The following is a 19,958-nucleotide window of genomic DNA, read 5'->3' as shown; positions in this document are numbered from 1 at the left end:
CATACACAGATCTGAGTTTACTATAAACAAATGCCCTATTTCCCCCTTACAGTCTCCTACAGCTCACTACTGTCACACACCTGAGAAGTCAGCCCAGCACCGCAGAGGAGTCCTTCTCTCCAGCAGCCAGTGTCCTGAAAGCAGGGAGGGTAGGAGGATGGCCAGACATGTTCTCTCCTCCTTCATTGCCAGCAGCACCAGAAGTCTAGAAGATACTGCTGGGCCTCCTGTACAATTTACACCAGTAGGAGGCTGCATCACTATGCGATACTGCCACCTAGTGGCTACAATAATTATCTCTCCTGAGAAAGTTGAAATAATTACTCCTCCATCTTATCTCGTGCGCAGGAGACTGGGGGCCTACCAAGGAATCCCCTGCCTCCCCAGTGGGCCAGTCCGAGCCTGTGTGAGCACAGTGCAATAGCCTCGAGGTCAGATAGGGACTGACTGCATCATAAATCACTATGATGTAGTCAGTTTGGGGAGCCGTGGTCAGTCATGTGAATCAGCCCTAATACCAAAAGGGTAACAGCATAAGCCCCAGAACATACAAAATGAATAGATCCAAAGTCTACCTAGCCATTGCATAGTAATTTTAGGAAGGGAGGAGAGTTTATAAAATGCAGAAATATTCAAGTCAACACTGTATAAAGCAAAGGGGGAAGATCTACAAGATGAAAAAAGAAGGACATGGCCAGACATAACAAAGGAAAACCACCAAAGGGAAACAAAGGCATACAATTAAATGAAGTAATTGGAGAAGATAGATACAGATGAGATAATGTGGAGGTGGCCAGACTTCCATAAGGATCTTGGAAAGTGTCATGGATGGAGACTGTCTAATGTCAAAGAATGTATATCCTGCATCCGAGAAAGTCTGACCTGGACGGTGGTGCCGTCTTTCATGGGTGGACTGTGAATTTAATGTGGCCCTGGAAAAAAATTACTAAAAGTGGCGCCATGTTGTAGGCGGGTACAAATTTACAGGAGGCGGGGCAACACAAGTAGGCTTAGTCAGCAATACCATAGAGTAAAATACCACACCACAGAGCAGCACAATATATTGCCCCAAAAGGTGTCCCTGTGTGGTGGCCATCAATAGCTGCCATTTTCTGTTCCCTTTCTCCAGTTGTCTCTGATTCAGGGGGCATGTGCAATTGTGAATCGTGTAATTACCCCTAAGAGCTCATTAGGAGCCCAGCCAGCGGCATAGAGGAGGGCTTGGGCAGCTCCCCTGGGCATCGGCCCATCAGGAAATTTCCCTGTAAGGTCTACATGCTGAAGCCAATCTAGTGTAATAATATGATGGAGGACTCTGGGAATTAGATCTTTCACTTCAAGCTAAAAAGGTATTTTCAGGGAGCATTCCAAAAAATTTGGAGGAATGAAGTCTAGGGCTGCAGCTAATGATTATTTGAATAATCGATTAGTTGCCGATTAATTTCTACGATTAATCGATTAATCGGGGAAAAACGACCAAATTACAAAACAAAGCGGTTTATATGATTTTACTTGAAAAATTATGTCCAAAGGCCATATTAAAACAAATTGTGGATGGCACTGTTATGGGGAGGATCTGTGGGTGGCGCTGTTATGGAGAGGGGGATCTGTGGGTGGCGCTGTTATGGAGAGGGGGATCTGTGGGTGGCGCTGTCATGGAGAGGGGGATCTGTGGGTGGCGCTGTCATGGAGAGGGGGATCTGTGGGTGGCGCTGTCATGGAGAGGGGGATCTGTGGGTGGGGCTGTCATGGAGAGGGGGATCTGTGGGTGGGGCTGTCATGGAGAGGGGGATCTGTGGGTGGCGCTGTCATGGAGAGGGGGATCTGTGGGTGGCGCTGTCATGGAGAGGGGGATCTGTGGGTGGCGCTGTTATGGAGAGGGGGATCTGTGGGTGGCGCTGTTATGGAGAGGGGGATCTGTGGGTGGCGCTGTTATGGAGAGGGGGATCTGTGGGTGGCGCTGTTATGGAGAGGGGGATCTGTGGGTGGCGCTGTTATGGAGAGGGGGATCTGTGGGTGGCGCTGTTATGGAGAGGGGGATCTGTGGGTGGCGCTGTTATGGAGAGGGGGATATGTGCACTGTTATGGAGAGGGGGATATGTGCACTGTTATGGAAAGGGGATATGTGCACTGTTATGGGGAAAGGGATCTGTGCACTGTTATGGGGAAAGGGATCTGTGCACTGTTATGCCCATAACAGATCCCTTTCCCCATAACAGTGCACAGATCCCTTTCCCCATAACAGTGCACAGATCCCTTTCCCCATAACAGTGCACAGATCCCTTTCCCCATAACAGTGCACAGATCCCCCCTCCCCATAACAGTGCACAGATCCCCCCTCCCCATAGCAGTGCCATAGACAGATTTCCCCCTCCCCATAGCAGTGCCATAGACCGATCCCCCTACCCATAACAGCCCCGGCCCTGCTGCTACCAGCAGACTAATCACTCAATGCATCCTTATTTTACCTTACAATCGTGACGCTCCAGTAACAACTAACAGGCAGAGCGGAGGGCGGCGTAACGTCACTTACTCACGTGACGCACCTGCTCCGCCCACTTTATGAATGAAGGAGGCGGAGCAGGCGCGTCACATGAGTAAGTGACGTTACGCCGCCCTCGGCTCTGCCTGCAGTGTTGTTACTGGAGCGTCACGATTGTAAGGTAAAATAAAGATGCAGTGACTTAAAGTAAACCGCCCGGCGCCCGCCCGCATATCAACGAATCGGCGATTATTCGATAACTGGATTCGTCGATAACGAATCCAGTTATCGATTATTATCGATTACATTGATTAATCGTTGCAGCCCTAGAATGAACCCTCCTAACGTAAGCACCACAACCAAGTAGTAGGAATGGTGTGGTACCAGAACATATGCCTTTTAAGGATTTGCCTTGTAAGCTGTACAAATAGATGAGACAGCATCCAAACCTCTGAAGAGTGGAACCTGAAATAAAAGCACAACAAGTCCTGCACAGAACCAGGTCTGCCATTGTAAAGAGGGGAAAGATTTTAAACAAACAAATCTTACTTTTTTAGATTGTATCCACCTCCAGATTACCTCCTGAACATCTCCAATGCACTTATAAAAATCAGCACTTGAAAAGGCAGCAGGTTATAATTAGGCAAGCTAATACTATGTGGCTATATATACACACACTCCCACAAAAGCTCCTCCCCAACAACAAATTTAACACCTTAATCACCTATGCTCATTTGCAATCAGACAATAGTGATAACCTGTCTAACAAATTCCTTACCTGTTTTGAAACAGTGTCTAAGTATCCACCAGAAATGCAGCTGAAGTTCTGCTGTGTTGAAACAGATTGGCTCCCATCATCACAGTTAGTGAGAGGGCAGCCTATAAATTTTCTATACCAGCGTTGGTCACTCAAGTCTGCCCAATACCCCTGATGAAGCCAGAGTAGCTGGCGAAACATGTTGGGGGGGTGGAATGTAGGTTTTAACTTGCTGCACTCCATTGAGCTAGACTGGAATCTGTGTGCTTGATGTAAAACACCTAGTGTTAATAGGTCTATTCCACAATCTACACCCCAATCGTGGGGGTACAATAGATACCAGGCACAGTATAATACCCTAGCGAATACAGCAGGGACTGTTGTGCAAGGCAGTTCGGGTTAGTGCACCCCCGCCTGCTCATACACGTTATTTACCAGTCACTAATAGCATCAGTGATTTTAATCCTTCAGTTAGTTCACTTGTCACATTTCTCTCACTTGTTTTAATAAAATAAGTAAAAGTTAAGTTTTATTGTCTGGGACAAGAGTGGTTAGTAGCCGTTTAGGCATAAGTGTTTGTCATTCCAATAACAGGGCATCTTAAGAGTCCTGTATTGTTATTTATCGTCACTACCTCCCCGAGTCGGGAGGGGGTAATTGCCGCGCGCCCCCTCCTTTCCTTCGATTCTTCCACTTTAATAACTTGCCCCACATTTCCACCCGATCAGATTTCAGCCATTGACCCACCCTGGATGTGGTATCCCTCTCCAACCACAAGTGCAGGATCTGCTCCCCCTGTATAGATGCACCACTGCATATGGGGTTGAGCACTTCCTGCTTTCTTATACCATGCCAATCTGTAGTTTGTATATTGAATTTTTTGGAGGTGTATAAACTCCTAGTCTAAATGCGCTTTTATTTCCATCCCCAGGCAGCATTCTGGTGCACATGTGAGGCCCGGGCTAAATCAGCCAGTCTTGGGTGGGGCTCAGAGCTCTCTGCCTCCTCCCACTGTATGCATGGTCACATGCTGGAGGTTACTGGGAGATTGACTGTGAGTCGGACCTTGCGCTCCTGTAATTTGCCCACTAGCTCCTGGTATTGCCCATACGGCCCAGGTAGGTTTAGCGTTAGGTCCCGAGCTACTTGAGAAACCTTGGCACGGTGCTCTGGCTCAGACATGTCCTCCAAGCAGGATATGTTGGCTAATCTCTAAATTTTACACCAGTACGAGGGTTAGTAAGACCGCAGTGTGCACCTGTTTTTCTTTTATTATTTTTAATAACTTGTCCCACATTTCCACCCGATCAGATTTCAGCCATTGACCTCCCTTGGATGTGGTATCCCTTTCTCAGGCTTCCTCTCTGGCATGGAACCCTCATTCCCCGTTACCCGTAATCTCCATGGTAGGCGCATAAAAGAACATCGAAAGTTGATAGGGAAGATATCCAATTGGATCATGGACGTCACAGGGACGTGCGATCAGGCAGAAGTTATCCAGAGTCAACAAAGCGGCAGCAGGGCCTCTCCTGTATAACGTTTCCTCATCCAAAATACCGCAGTGACATTCCCTGTAATTTTTTATTACTCATTCCAATAACAGGGCATCTTAAGAGTCCTGTATTGTTATTTATCGTCACTACCTCCCCGAGTCGGGAGTGGGTAATTGCCGCGCGCCCCCTCCTTTCCTTCGATTCTTCCGCTTTAATAACTTGTCCCACATTTCTACCCGATCAAATTTCAGCCATTGACCTCCCTTGGATGTGGTATCCCTTTCTGAGGATCCCTCTCCGGCATGGAACCCTGATTCCCCGTTACCCGTGATCACCATGGTAGGCGCATAAAAGAACATAGAAAGTTGATAGGGAAGATATCCAATTGGATCATGGACGTCACGGGGACGTGCGACATGGTAGAGCAGTATGTGTGCAGACGCCTACAAGTACTGACTGATGGGTCTGCCCTCTTCAACTTCTGGGTCTCTAAATTGGGCACATGGCCTGAGCTTGCCCTTTGGAGGTGCTGGTCTGCCCTGCAGCCAGTATATTGTCTGAACGTTTATTTAGCACGGCAGGAGGGGGTTATCACAGAAAGGCGCAGCCGCCTGTCCACAGCCAATGTGGACAAGCTCACGTTCATTAAAATGAACCAGGCAGGGATCCCACAGGTCTTGTCCGTACCTTGTGCAGAATAGACATGTATACCCAGCCATTGTTGTACTCCAGCGCACTTTCTCTTTGTTTTATTTTTTATATTTCCCAATGTTTTGGGAAATATAATTTTTTTGAAAAATAAACTGTGTTGGCTACCTCCTCCTCCTCCACCGCCTCCTCCACCTCCTACTCCATATGGACCTCCCCCTCCTAGAGCAAGATTATTATTTTTTATTTTTACGTATTTTATGTTATTTGAAGTCATTTTCCTATTCACATTTGTTTCCAGAGCACTTGCCAGGCTCTTAACCACATTTTGCTGCCTTTTGCAGCCCTCTAGCCCTTTCCATGACTTTTTAGAGCCATTTTAGTGCTCCAAAGTTCGGGTCTCCATTGACTTCAATGGGGTTCAGGGTCAAGTTCGGGTCCTGAACTCGAACTTTTTTGCGAAGTTCGGCCAAACCCGTCGAACCCGAACTTCCAGATGTTCGCTCTACTCTAACTACAAGCCATTCTTCAAATCAGACGATTCGTCTGGGCAGAGGTTCTCCTCTGCTCCTCTTTCTGTCATCCCAGTTTGTCGTTCTCCCTACCACCGAGACACACAACATTACACAGTGGTGACATCTCAGCCTAGGCGCATACAGATGTGCTGAAGTGATAAACCAAGGCCTCTCAGCTCAAGGATTCTCTACCTTTTAGTTTGTGAGTTAACTGGCATGTTGTCAAAAGTAGCTAAAAAAACGTTGATTTCAATCTGCTTTTCTGTTTAGTGGCCAGAAATGAGGAAAGATACGGAGGGGATTATTGAGGATGTGACATCTGTGCCTGCAATCAGACATTTAGAGCCTTGTCCTCTGGTCAGTTAAGATCCTAACCAAGTACAAGAGACCATGGACACATAACCAATGATTTTAGTGTTGAGTTGCCCAAATCCAGGGGACAGGATACCATTTTGGATTCTTGTAGACAGGTGAAGTAAAATGTCTCCTTTACCCTCTGCTGATGCTGGTGGCTCTTTCTTCTACACATAGTGATACTTTGAGGTATGAGAGGGGCGTAAGAAATAAGGGCCCAGACGTAGTAATGTGTCCACACCTGGGATCCGTCTCAAAAGTGGCGCAAATTTGTATAACTTGGTACAACTACGGTATCTCCGTTTTTTTTCTAATTTGCTTGGAAAGTGGGTAAGGCTTAGAGGGAAAGCGGCGTTGCTTTGTGGAAAATGGGTTTAGCCTGAGATGCATAATTTTTCTACAAAAATGAGCCACAATTCAGACACAAAATTCAGAATTTTAGACAAACAATAGTCAGAGTCAGAGAAAAGTGTCCGTCCCTGCAGCAGATCTATCAACCGGCATGAGCCCCTCTGAGACATCTGAGGGAAGACTAAAAGCCATCTTATATATTATAGAGTAAGTTGCGTTACCCCTGAGACTCCTCCTGTTCACACTCCAGTATACAATATAATGTCTGCCCAGAACTGCCCCTCCCTCACTGGTCACATGGACGTGATGTCATCACAGGCCCTTCAACATTACTTATCTCTGCTGCTGGGCTACGCCCCCTGCACTGATCACATGACGGTGACATCATCCCAGGTCCTTCAGCGCTTGCTGTGCAGCAGATACAGAGCAGGTCCTGGTCGGTAGTCACTGCTGTGGTGTCTGGAGCCTCTTCTTCTCTCTGGTATCAGCCATTTCTCCAGAATCCCCCTTTATCCCCGGTGCTGGGGGCTCTGAGAAGCGGGGTCTCTCCAGGAGCAGTAACTGCGGTTCTGGATCTCACTAATGCTCTTGTCCCTGGAGGATTTCCAGCCTCTCCTCTCCTCATAAAGGCGCCTGCAGTACTAGAAGCCTCCAGCTCCTCCAGTTCTCTCCTCTTCTCCTGAATGACCACCAAGGATGGACAGGAAGGAGATCAGCAGAAGAATATTAGACTTCACCTTGGAGATCATCTCCCTGCTGAGCGGAGAGGTAAACTTTTCTAGATTTCTCTCCTCTTTATTGTATTCTGTAACAAGTCAGACATCGGGAAGGAGAATCCATCATAGGAAGTGATAGGAAGAGTCCAGGGTCCTGGAGAACGGCCTCCAGACCTTCCAAGTGATGGAGAACCTGAAGATCAGCCACTAGTATGGTCAGGGATGGATCATGGAGACCAATAGTCATGTTGTAGGAGCCATGAGAAGGTAAGTAGGCAGGTTGTACCCAGGAGGAGAGGAAGCAGAGGAGGAGATGGCCGGAGTGTGGCCTGGAGGGAGGATTTCTACCACTAGTCTGACTGTCAGAAGGGTATTCAGCACGGCAGGTGGCATCGTCACACCAAAGCAGACAAAATTACTAAATGAATCAGGCATGGATCTGTGATGATTTTTACACATCTCCAGCTGATAACAATGAATAGATCTGCCATTGACGATTGGCTATTTATTGCCAGTGCAGCTCTCTGCCTGTCCATCATGCTCCATACTTTATTGCCACTGCAGCTACTACTACCCCTGCACAGCCACACATCTCCTGTCCATCAAGTGCCATACTGTACAGCTGTGGCTACTACTGCCACCACTACTACCCCTGCACAGCCACACATCTCCTGTCCATCAAGTGCCATACTGTACAGCTGTGGCTACTACTGCCACCACTACTACCCCTGCACAGCCACACATCTCCTGTCCATCAAGTGCCATACTGTACAGCTGTGGCTACTACTGCCACCACTACTACCCCTGCACAGCCACACATCTCCTGTCCATCAAGTGCCATACTGTACAGCTGTGGCTACTACTGCCACCACTACTACCCCTGCAAAGCCACACATCTCTTGTCCATCGAGTTCTATACTGTGCTGTGGCTACTACAACTTTACCTACACAGACATATACTGTATGTCAGTTTCCATACTGTACACCTGTAGCTACTACTGCCACTATTACTACTCCTGCACAGCCATACATCTTCTGCCCATCAGGTGCCCTACTGTACAGCTGTGGATACTACTGCCACTACTACTACCCCTGCACAGCCACACATCTTCTGCCCATCAGGTGCCATACTGTGCTCTGGCTACTACTGCCACTACATCTATCCCTACACAGCTGCATATCTCCTGTGCATCAGGTGCCATACTGTGCTCTGGCTACTACTGCCACTACATCTATCCCTACACAGCTGCATATCTCCTGTGCATCAGGTGCCATACTGTGCTCTGGCTACTACTGCCACTACATCTATCCCTACACAGCTGCATATCTCCTGTGCATCAGGTGCCATACTGTGCTCTGGCTACTACTGCCACTACATCTATCCCTACACAGCTGCATATCTCCTGTACGTCAGGTGCCATACTGTGCTGCTGCTCCCAAAAAGGGATAATTTTTAGATCAAATGTTCAGAAAAAGCCACAGCTTTTTCCGATACTATCGTGTGTGTATAAACACCGACAGGCCTGTGCACTAATATGGAATCATTTTTGGAACATTTTTACATTTTAAAAAGCATAATAAATCAGACCATTCATTGTGGTATTAAACAGGCTGCTTGCTAACCACGGCAACTATGCATTTACCTATAGCTATATATGTCTCTGTCTCTCCGACATTACTAATGCTGTCTTTGCATTAAATACCTTAAAATGGGTTGGATTCAGTCCTAGGAGACCTCAGAGCGTTGTGTGCGAGTTTGTATAACTGAAACGCGTTGACTGTACGCCACTATTTACACCACTGGAGTCTATTTTTAATGTTGAGCAATAGAGGATTCAAGGTTTTAACCTCTTGAGTGCTGGACTACATTTACTATGTATGACTATGCTTACTATGCTAATTGGGCCTTAATTAAATTTCAAAACATTCACTCATCTTGGAGATGGGGCCATGATCCAGGGAGGGATTCTGAGTGTAGATCTGGAGTCAGGAAGGAATTTCTTTCTCTAAGTGTCTCTCTCCATCCACAGGATTACACCATAGTGAAGAAGACATCTTGGAGATGGGGCCATGATCCAGGGAGGGATTCTGAGTGTAGATCTGGAGTCAGGAAGGAATTTCTTTCTCTAAGTGTCTCTCTCCATCCACAGGATTACACCATAGTGAAGAAGACATCGGGGGGGACTCCCATCATCCATGAGTCAGGAGGGTGGACCCCCATCACAGAGCCTCCCCCCCTGATACATGAGCAGAAGATCCTAGAACTCACCCACAAGATGATTGAGCTGCTGACTGGAGAGGTGACACTGCTGGGAATGCTGGGAAATTCTCCAGTAACAGCACTGGAGGGGTCTGGGTGATGACGGTGTCATTGTGTTGTCAGGTTTCTATAAGTTGTCAGGATGTGGCTGCCTCTGTCTTCATGGAGGAGTGGGAGTATATAGAAGGACATGAGGATCTGTACGAGGACGCCATGATGGAGGCTCCCCGGCCTCTGACATCACCAGGTAAGAAGAGATTTTCCTGATTATAGAGGTGTAAGGATCACATAGATGTAATATATACAGTCTGTGTGTTATCTCCTCTAGATTCTCTTTCCAAGAGGATAAATCCCGAGAGATGTCCCTGTCCTCTGTATTCCCAGGACTGTCCAGAGAAGAAGCTCCCAGAGAACCATCAGGTAGATGGAGCTGAAGTCTCCCCAGAATCTGACCAGAAAGTGATTGAACCAAAGATCATTTAACATTTTTCTTGTTTAGGATGGAAATCTGATGGATATTAAGGTTGAGGTTAAAGAAGAAGCAGAAGAGGAGACGGATTTATGGGGCGATCAGCAGTGTAAGGAGGGGGGCTGTCATGGGTCACCTGGATACTACTCCCATCATCTCATCATCACATGTAATAATCTCTCCCTGTGCGTTTCCTACAGATGGACTCAGAGAAGGAGATCCCCCCGAGAGATGTCCCCGTCCTCTGTATTCCCAGGACTGTCCAGAGAAGAAGCTCCCAGAGAACCATCAGGTAGATGGAGCTGAAGTCTCCCCAGAATCTGACCAGAAAGTGATTGAACCAAAGATCATTTAACATTTTTCTTGTTTAGGATGGAAATCTGATGGATATTAAGGTTGAGGTTAAAGAAGAAGCAGAAGAGGAGACGGATTTATGGGGCGATCAGCAGTGTAAGGAGGGGGGCTGTCATGGGTCACCTGGATACTACTCCCATCATCTCATCATCACATGTAATAATCTCTCCCTGTGCGTTTCCTACAGATGGACTCAGAGAAGGAGATCCCCCCGAGAGATGTCCCCGTCCTCTGTATTCCCAGGACTGTCCAGAGGAGAAGCTCCCAGAGAACCATCAGGTAGATGGAGCTGAGCCCTATACACATCTATATAGGGGGGTCCTGCAGTCATAGAGGGGTCATAGATTGTGGGGGTCTCTTATGTGGATCTGTTAGATTTCCCACCTGTCTGCTGTATTGTCCTGAATTGTTACAGATGACAAATCAGGGGGAAGATGTGACTGATATTAAAGTGGAGGATGAAGAAGAGCGGATGATGGGCGATCCCCCGTGTAAGAGTGAGGTGGAGGAGGACATTCCAGTCCATGTGACCACAGGTATGGAGTCATGAGCGGGAGGAAGGGAATTTGGAGGTTTCTTCAGGTGAGGCTCCACCTTAGAGCTCCAGTAAACTAGCACTCCGGGCAGTGACCCCTGTGTTATGTACAGGAGTGGAGGGAGCTGTGACTGCACATAGACATCTTCTCCAGGATCTTCTCTCTATCCTCTCATGCTCCAGGCTGAACGCTCGGCTTAGCATCAGGCTTTTTTCTGATAGTGTATATAGAAAACACTGGATCCAGCATTCCCAATAGGTGATATCACAGCTTATCTGCTCCCTCCTGACCTCTACACAGGTCACAGAGCAGGTCAAGAAAGCTCTCAAGTCATCGGGGCAGATTTATCATAAACACTGCATGTTTGTGACTTTTTCAACAGCGCTTGCACAATGTTTGTGTGCAAGTGCCGTTCTCTGCCAACCTTGCCAGGTTCCCGAAAAGGAAAAGTAGATTTCAGTTCAGGCGCACAGACTACCATATAAATCTGTCCCATAAGTTCCGACCACTTTGTCTATGGTCCATGGCGACTGCTGTAAAGCGTATCAATAAATGCTGTTAACAGCTCAGATAAGATGGCCGACCCCATAGTAGTGTTCAGGAAATAGAACAAAAGCAGATTAGAGAAAAGGATATTTTGGTTCCTTAGCAAGTGGGAGGCACATATGCAAACTGTTGTAATTCCTGCACTGTTCACCTGATTTGGATGTAAATACCCTCAAATTACAGCTGACAGTCTGCAGGTAAAGAACATCTTGTTCGTGTCATTTCAAATCCATTGTGGTGGTGTATAGAGCCAAAAATGTTAGAATTGTCGATGTCCCAATATTTATGGACCTGACTGTATCTCCCCCACCCAGTACCTTCGGTTAGCTCGCCCTGCCACTAGCTCCAGTTGTTTTCCATACTTAATTCAATCACGTGATCAGATGCAGCCAATGAAATGTTCATCTTATTTCCCATTCTTACTTTTTGACGATCACATGACTCCTCCTATTCCATTCACATTTTTCAACCATGTGATGCCAATTGACCAGTAGGGGAATTACTGCTTCATTCCCATTGACTACACCTCTCCACAGCACCGGCATCACTTCTAATTCCCCGGCCATTTCCTTCATATAGTTCACACTTTAAATACATCAAAACCAAACAGAATAAAAATCGCCCACTACCAAAGCTTAAATTAAGCACGGCTTTAGGTCGAGCTCAATATTTGGTCCATGCGGCTGCAGGGTGCCCAGTTTGTAAATCCATTCCACTTCACTTTTATTGATTTAAGCTACTGGGTCCCCTACCCGCCATTTATAATTGCCTCATTCGACTCCCATAAATAAAAGTCCACTGGGATCTTTATTATGCATCTTTTTAAAATTTGACGGAACGCTATGAGTCTCAATTCCCTTCTTGATATTCCCATTATGTTCCTGGACCCTAGTCTTCAATTTTCTCATAGTCCGACCAACATACTGGAGACCACAAGGGCACTCCAGTACGTAAATGGAGTGCCCATGTAATCTCCCCTTCAATTTTGAATCTTGATCCCTCCTTAGTGGACTGTACTTCACAACTATTTAGTCTCTAATTCTCTATCTTGCGGTTTTTGCAATCCTGACCACGGCTACTGAGCGCGCAGAAGCCGAAAGTGCACACTTTTAGTTGTGCTCCCCCGTGTGGCAATCGGAGGAGCCGAAGCGTGTATGCAGCAGCCCGTGTCTTTATGAATGACAGGAGGCTGCTGCATAGTATTTCCTATGGAGCCCTTGCCTGTAATAGGGCTCCATAGGAAAGTAGTGAAATCATAGACTCCAATACAATAGCAATCAGATGACTGCATGTTATAGTTCCTTATGTGAACTATAAAAAAGTAAAAAAAAAAAAAAAAAAAATTCTAATCACCCCCTTTTTCCCCAAAATAAAAGAAGTAGAAAAAAATACACATCATGGGTGTCGCAATGTGCAAAAACGCCCATAGTATAAAAATATAAAGATATATTCCCCATACGGCCAACAGTGAAACGGAAAAAAGCGTCCAAATGGACGATTCGTCGTTTTTGGTCGCTTCATTTTCTACAGCAAGGGTCCCATGAGATCATGGAATCTAATACAGTACATGGGTCTCATCCAATGCTTTAGGGACGCTAGCTATCTAATACTGGGGTGACACCTCTGGGACTGGACACAATTAGAGTCCCAGCTTGATCACTGTTACCACATTACTGGTGAGGTTTTGTTACTGTGGATCAGCTCTGGCTCACTGGACATAGTACAAAAAGCCAGCTGACTGTCCACCTAAACTGTGGGGGTTGGAGAATTTTCTGCTCCCCCCCCCCATTTGATAAGGGACTAATAGACGAATGCATTTTCCACTAAGAGATTTTAACCAGCAATATAAATAAAGTTTTGTTGTTTTTGCTTTTTAAACAGTCGATTCCTTTCAGCGAGTTAGTCTATATCTGAGACAGTAAATATATGTACCGCGTTTTTTCTGTGACCACCATGTTTGCAGTTTGGTATAAAAAAAAAACAACACAATGTTTTTTTTTTTATCCTAACAGAAAATCTCTGTAAGAATTCTGAAGGAAACTTCATGTTATCACTAGATCATATAGTAGAAGATGAAGATATCGAGCAGCGCTCTTCAGGAGAAAACCTCATTACCCGTAATAACCATCCAGGTCTTCACAGTACAAATCTATTATATAATGTTCCTAATCATGAGGAACTTTCTTCTGACCAATCACAGATTGTTACCACAAGTCCAGATCCATTATATAATCCTCCTAATCATGAGGAGCCTTCTCCTGACCAATCACAAATTGTTAAAAAAAAGCCAAGGAGGAAAGACATAAGTCATGATCTTAGAGGAGCAATAGTTGCTGCCCATCAATCTGGGAAGGGCTATAAGGCCATTTCAAAACAATTTGAAGTCCATCATTCTACAGTGAGAAAAATTATTCACAAGTGGAAAGCATTCAAGACAGTTGACAATCTTCCCAGGAGTGGACGTCCAAGCAAATTCACCCCAATGTCAGACTATGCAATGCTCAGAGAAATTGCAAAAAACCCAAGAGCTACATCTAAGACTCTCCAGGCCTCAGTCAGCATGTTAAATGGTCACATTCATGACAGTACAATTAGAAAAAGACTGAACAAGTATGGCTTCTTTTGGAAAGGCTGCCAGGAGAAAGACTCTTCTTTCTAAAATGAACATGCAAACTTGAACCATGCTGCCATCTTAACCATAAGACTTCTGGAACAACCTCCTTTGGACAGCCAAGATTAAGGTAGTGATGTTTGGCCATAATGCACAGCACCCCCCCCCCCTCCCCCTCTTAGCAACTGTGAAGCTAAGAAATGTTAATCATAAATAAAGTTTATGTTCTGTCAATCTAAGGACCTTATTTATTAAAAATCGGTGATAAGCAGGGTGTTCTATTGGTGATAGATAATCAGTTCTCACCTCTCCTGTGTTCTCTGCTGTCCTTATACTATATACAGTGATAAGCAGGGTGTTCTATTGGTGATAGATAATCAGTTCTCACCTCTCCTGTGTTCTCTCCTGTTCCTTATACTATATACAGTGATAAGCAGGGTGTTCTATTGGTGATAGATAATCAGTTCTCACCTCTCCTGTGTTCTCTGCTGTCCTTATACTATATACAGGGATAAGCATGGTGTTCTAGTGATGATAGATAATCAGTTCTCACCTCTCCTGTGTTCTCTGCTGTCCTTATACTACACACAGTGATAAGCATGGTGTTCTATTGGTGTTAGATAATCAGTTTTCACCTCTCCTGTGTTCTGTCCTTATACTATAAACAGTGATAAGCAGGGTGTTCTAGTAGTGATGATAATCAGTTCTCACCTCTCCCGTGTTCTCTGCTGTCCTTATACTACACACAGTGATAAGCATGGTGTTCTATTGGTGTTAGATAATCAGTTTTCACCTCTCCTGTATTGTGTCCTTATACTATAAACAGTGATAAGCAGGGTGTTCTAGTAGTGATGATAATCAGCTCTCCTGTGTTCTCTCCTGTCCCTTATACTATAAACAGTGACAAAAGTGCCTGCATCCTGCCTCTGCTATGAATAGTATCACCTGCTTCCTGCTGCTCTGGTCCTGTGTGCTTGCTCTAGTCTGTCCATCTTCTGGTCCGTAGCTTGTTTGCTTCCTCCCTGGCTCAGGCATGGTCATCTGCTCTGCTGCAGCCAATGACTGGATTCAGCTGTGATGTGTCTCTTGTGGACACTATTAATTGGCTGCAGTGAAGCAGATGATCATAGACATGGTGGAAAGGAAGCAAACAGGCAGTGGACCGGAATACAGGACTGGAGATGCAGATAGCAGGTAAGTACTGGCTTATTCCTTAGCGGATGCTGCAAGGACCTGTGAAAAGTTACTAATTCCTGTTCTCACCATATTGCAGAAAAGGACTAGATATGTTTATTGGCTGGGAAAGTTACAGGTAGGGGCAAATTCCACTTTTCGTGCCCTTTCAGAGGAACAGCGGTTGGACTATGCTGAGGTTAAGGGGGCACTGTTAGCCTGTTATGCCATCACTCCGAATAACCTACTAGAAGGGACCCATGACACCTATTTGGAGTTTAGCAATAAGCTGTCCCATGTCCTGGACCAGTGGACCCGTGCCTGTGGGGAAGACTTTTGAGGATCCCTGCCAGCTATTTCTGAAGGAGCAGTTCTTGGAAAGGTGTCCAGTAGGAACTAGGGAGTTAGTGGAGATCAAAGAACCCCAAACAATGGAGGAGTCAGCCTGCCTTGCAGATAGGTATGTTGAGAATCAATCTGCAACCCAGAGAAGCTCTGCACAAACCATTACATCAGCCAAGATAAATGATCGTACCACTCAGGGGGGCTTCACCCAACTTCTACAGACTTCCCATAAACCAACTACAATGACCTGCTGGCTCAAGCAACTGTTATAAATGTGGTTCCCTAGGGCATCTGCATTTCCCTATCACAAGAGCTCTAGTGGCACACTCCATTGCTTTAGACAGTCAGGAAGGGATGGGAAGCCGGTTGCTGATATTTTCAGTACCAAAGAATGCCAGCGGGATGTCCAAAGGACTACAGACCATGGGAGACTCAGTATGTGGTGATGCAAATCCCCCGGTCTGATGCTGAAAAGAGGAGAAATCATGTAGCTCTGGTACAGGTGAACAGACGACTGGCTGAAGGCTTCATGGACTCCGGAGCCTTCATCACTCTGGTAGAACCCAATGTGATAACCTTGAATAAAAAAAAAATCCCAGGACAGAAAGTCAAGATTGTGTTGGCTATAGGAGAGCTACGTGAAGTGCCAGTCGCCCAGGTGTCTCTGGACTAGGGGGAAAGACCCATTAACCACACGGTAGGACTAATGGACAATCTACCTACTGACATACTGCTGGGAAATGATTGGGACATCTATTGCAGAATTACCAGGAGACAGGCAGCAGCAGGGCATGGCTCACAGGAGGGTGTCCATTGGTTCCTTCAAAGACCCCAATCCCATTATAGATGGCCGCAAAGCAAATGTGAACCTCGCTTATGTTGGAGCTCAGCCCACGAACCTCCAAGCTGGTTTACCCATAAGCGTGCAGAAATTACACCCAGCCTTTATCCAGAGACCGATCGGGCGGACACCACCATATATCTACCCACCCACCCTCATGCAGCCACGTGCGCTCATTCAAACCCATACATTGACTATGATGCTACTCCAGGTCTACGCTCATTACACCACAGCTGCCTATGGACAGTATTCCTATGTAGCCTATGCTCTGGCTACATGGAGTATGGAAATACCAGTGCCGTCCAGCAGCCGGCACCACCACAAGAGACTCTCACAGCAATGCAGAGGGACTATTGTGAAAGGTGCTATAGACTAATCAATTGAAGATACCTCTAGCCTCCCTCTGATTAGGGGTCATCCAGGTCTGCTATCTGGGGGGGAAGGGGTGTCACAGTTGACTGTGCCGGCACCTTATACACATTGATTAATTTGCTCCTTTTATTCCTCCCTATGTTAATTTTTGTTATATTAGATATGTATTGATTGTCGTCACACCTGATGACCTCTGTGACCCTTAGGGAACGTTAATGTGAGATCTCTACAATCTTAAAGGGGTCTCCGTGGTTTGGCCGTGCTTCAAAGCATTTTTCTCCTGGGGGGTAGTGAACCCCTGCAAGTGATTGTACAGACAGGGAAGGGGCAGATGTGGTTCTGGGTATTTCTGAGACTGGGAGTAGTAGTAGTTAGTTGTTGGGGTTTGCGAGGACAAGCTGCAGCGTTCTCTCCTTCTGGATTTACCAGTGATACTAGATACTGGGATCTCCTGTATATCTGATATGTGTGACCTGTCCATCTGATGGGCATAAAGGACTTCACAGGTGACAACTTCTATTGCTCAGGGCCTATCTTCAGTGGTCACGAGCTGATTTCGGGACAGACAGTATGCCTGCCTTAACGGGAATGTCAGCACAATCTTGGACTATTACGTGCCATTCCAAATGACTAGTACTGCAGATAAGGAGTCCAGACCAACATTTTTTGCCTAATGCTCCCATTACCCCACTGTCAGCACTCAAAGCTGCACTGAAATACACAGTCCGCACTGCCCTACTAACATAATGGAGAGGACCCGCGCACATACACAGCAGTCCGGATTGCTCTGCTAACATAATGGAGAGGACCCGCATAGATATACGGCAGTACGGACTGCTCTGCTAACATAATGGAGAGGACTCACGCACATACACGGTGGTCCGGACTGCTCTGCTAACATAATGGCGAGGACCTGCGCATATACACGGCAGTCCGGACTGCTCTGCTAACATAATGGAGAGGACCCACATACATATACGGCAGTCCGGACTGTGTATTTCTCTGCAGCTGTGAGAACTGACGATGGGGTAATGGAGGGAATTAGAGAAAAAGAGCAATCTGGACTCCTTATGTTCGGGGCTACCCAAATATTACTGCACATAATAGCCCAAGATCCTGCTGACAGAGTCCCTATCATAGGACTGATCCTGGTGATGACAGAGTCCCTATGATAGTGTAGTGCCCTGGAGCAAGGGGTACTTTGAAGTTTAGACATTTTTCTATTTCCCCTATGCAGAGTTATAAACTTCTTACTTTATTTCACTTGAAAGGGTTAACTTGCACCGTTTAATACTGTGTAATTACATTTTATATGTACCCGTATTTTTTCCCCCGATAAGACCACCGGTCCATATGACATCTAGGTTTTAGAGGAGAACAATAAGATAACTTAATTTCGCTTACCAGAAATTTCCTTTTCTTGAGTCCTCCACGAAGGCGTTACTATGAGAGAGACCGTCATCCAACCAGCGGGGACAGGAAGAACAAGTATAAATTTAAATCCTCCTCAGTGTCTTGCTAGATCGACAGCCTAGAGTGTCTAATCACACATTCATATCCATACACTAACTAATATCGTGCTCCTTTCACCTTTGTATATATATATAATATTATTAACAAAAAAAATAATATTTGTTTTATATATAATTTTTTTGGGGGTTAGGATTATCACGCAGAAATCCGGTAAGCGAAATTAAGTTTTTCTTTTTCATCGTCCACAATGGCGTTACTATGAGACATACTAGATTAATTCAATAAGGGCTCATTCAGACGGCCGTATGCTGCCCGCAAAAATGTGGATAATTTTTTTGAGGACAGTTCAGCATGTCCGCAAAAAAACTGATTGCATTCTGCATTTTTGTGGACCCATAAACTTCAATGGGGCCACTTCCTGATTTTCACTGACAAGTGCAGGACAGGTTTTATTTGTTTTGCGGAGCCATAGAATGGAAGAAAAGGGACCCAAGTGAATAGGTCTGTATCTAATCCGCCAAAAAACGGATCTGCATACGGCCGTCTGAATGAGCCCTTAGGGAGGGACAATAGCATGCAGGTATTTTCTGCCATTAGTGCACATCCACCTTATAATGTTTCACGAAACTATGCGGACTGGATCGTGTCGCAGCTTTACAAATTTGATCCACAGGATGGTGGCATGGAAGCACTGAAAAACTATAAAGGAAAAAAAATGAATATTTAAAAACAAATAAAAGCAGCCAAACTAGAGACCGAGAGATTAATTGCCAAAGAGCGCAAAACTAACCCAAAAATGTTCTTCAATTATATAAATGGTAAAAAGTATAAATCTGAAGGTGTCGGCCCTTTAAAGAGTAAAGAGGGGGGATTCGCAGAGAGCGACGAGGAGAAAGCAAAGCTGTTAAATATTTTTTTCTCCAGTGTATTCACTGAGGAAAATAAACTGTCAGATGAAATGCAGAATGTAAAAATAAATTCCCCATTAAAAGTGTCCTGTCTGACCCAGGAAGAAGTACAACAGCGACTTAAAAAGATTAAAATAGACAAATCGCCAGGACCGGATGGCATACACCCCCGTACTCTAAGGGAATTATCTAATGTCATAGCCAGACCCTTATTTCTGATATTTAAGGACTTTATACTGTGTCCCACAGGATTGGCGCATAGCAAATGTGGTGCCAATATTCAAAAAGGGTCCAAAAACAGAGCCTGGAAACGATAGGCCGGTAAGTTTAACATCTGTTGTGGGTAAACTGTTTGAAGGTTTTCTGAGAGATGCTATCTTGGAGCACCTCAATGAAAATAAGCGAAAAAACGCCATATCAGCATGGCTTCGTGAGGGATCGGTCATGTCAAACTAATTTAATCAGTTTCTATGAGGAGGTAAGTTCTAGACTTGACAGCGGCGAATCAATGGATGTCGTATATCTGGATGGGTTGCATCAAAAGGGGCATAGAAGTCCATGATGAGAACATAGTTCTACCAATTTACAAATCACTAGTCAGACCACACATGGAGTACTGTGTACAGTTCTAGGATCCTGTGAACAAGGCAGACATAGCAGAGCTGGAGAGGGTCCAGAGGAGGGCAACTAAAGTAATAACTGGAATGGGGCAACTACAGTACCCTGAAAGATTACCAAAATTAGGGTTATTCAC

General features: G+C 45.6%; 2 protein-coding genes and 1 long non-coding RNA gene across 3 annotated transcripts in view; 2 read left to right on the top strand and 1 right to left on the bottom strand.

Moving 5' to 3' along the window:
* Window positions 1–19,958, bottom strand: part of LOC120998306 (oocyte zinc finger protein XlCOF7.1-like) — a 1,981,422-nt gene that overhangs the window by 1,358,029 nt on the left and 603,435 nt on the right. The gene's annotated exons all lie outside the window — the stretch shown is intronic.
* The window catches only part of LOC120998305 (gastrula zinc finger protein XlCGF26.1-like), a 4,064,644-nt gene continuing 4,054,248 nt past the window's right edge, over window positions 9,563–19,958 (top strand). The window contains exons 1-4 of the mRNA XM_040428942.1: window positions 9,563–9,616; window positions 9,700–9,823; window positions 9,905–9,996; window positions 10,417–10,495. Of these exons, the coding sequence (XP_040284876.1) occupies window positions 9,593–9,616; window positions 9,700–9,823; window positions 9,905–9,996; window positions 10,417–10,495 (319 nt within the window). The 5' untranslated portion in view covers window positions 9,563–9,592. The remainder of the gene's footprint in view (window positions 9,617–9,699; window positions 9,824–9,904; window positions 9,997–10,416; window positions 10,496–19,958) is intronic.
* LOC120998414 lies at window positions 10,874–13,688 on the top strand. The gene is made up of 2 exons (XR_005778358.1): window positions 10,874–10,935; window positions 13,494–13,688. It is a non-coding gene; the product is annotated as an uncharacterized LOC120998414 (long non-coding RNA).

The sequence above is a fragment of the Bufo bufo genome, chromosome 4 (genome assembly GCF_905171765.1).
Source record: "Bufo bufo chromosome 4, aBufBuf1.1, whole genome shotgun sequence".
In the NCBI taxonomy this organism is placed as follows: Eukaryota; Metazoa; Chordata; class Amphibia; order Anura; family Bufonidae; genus Bufo; species Bufo bufo.
This window is presented reverse-complemented; position numbering and strand designations above follow the sequence as displayed.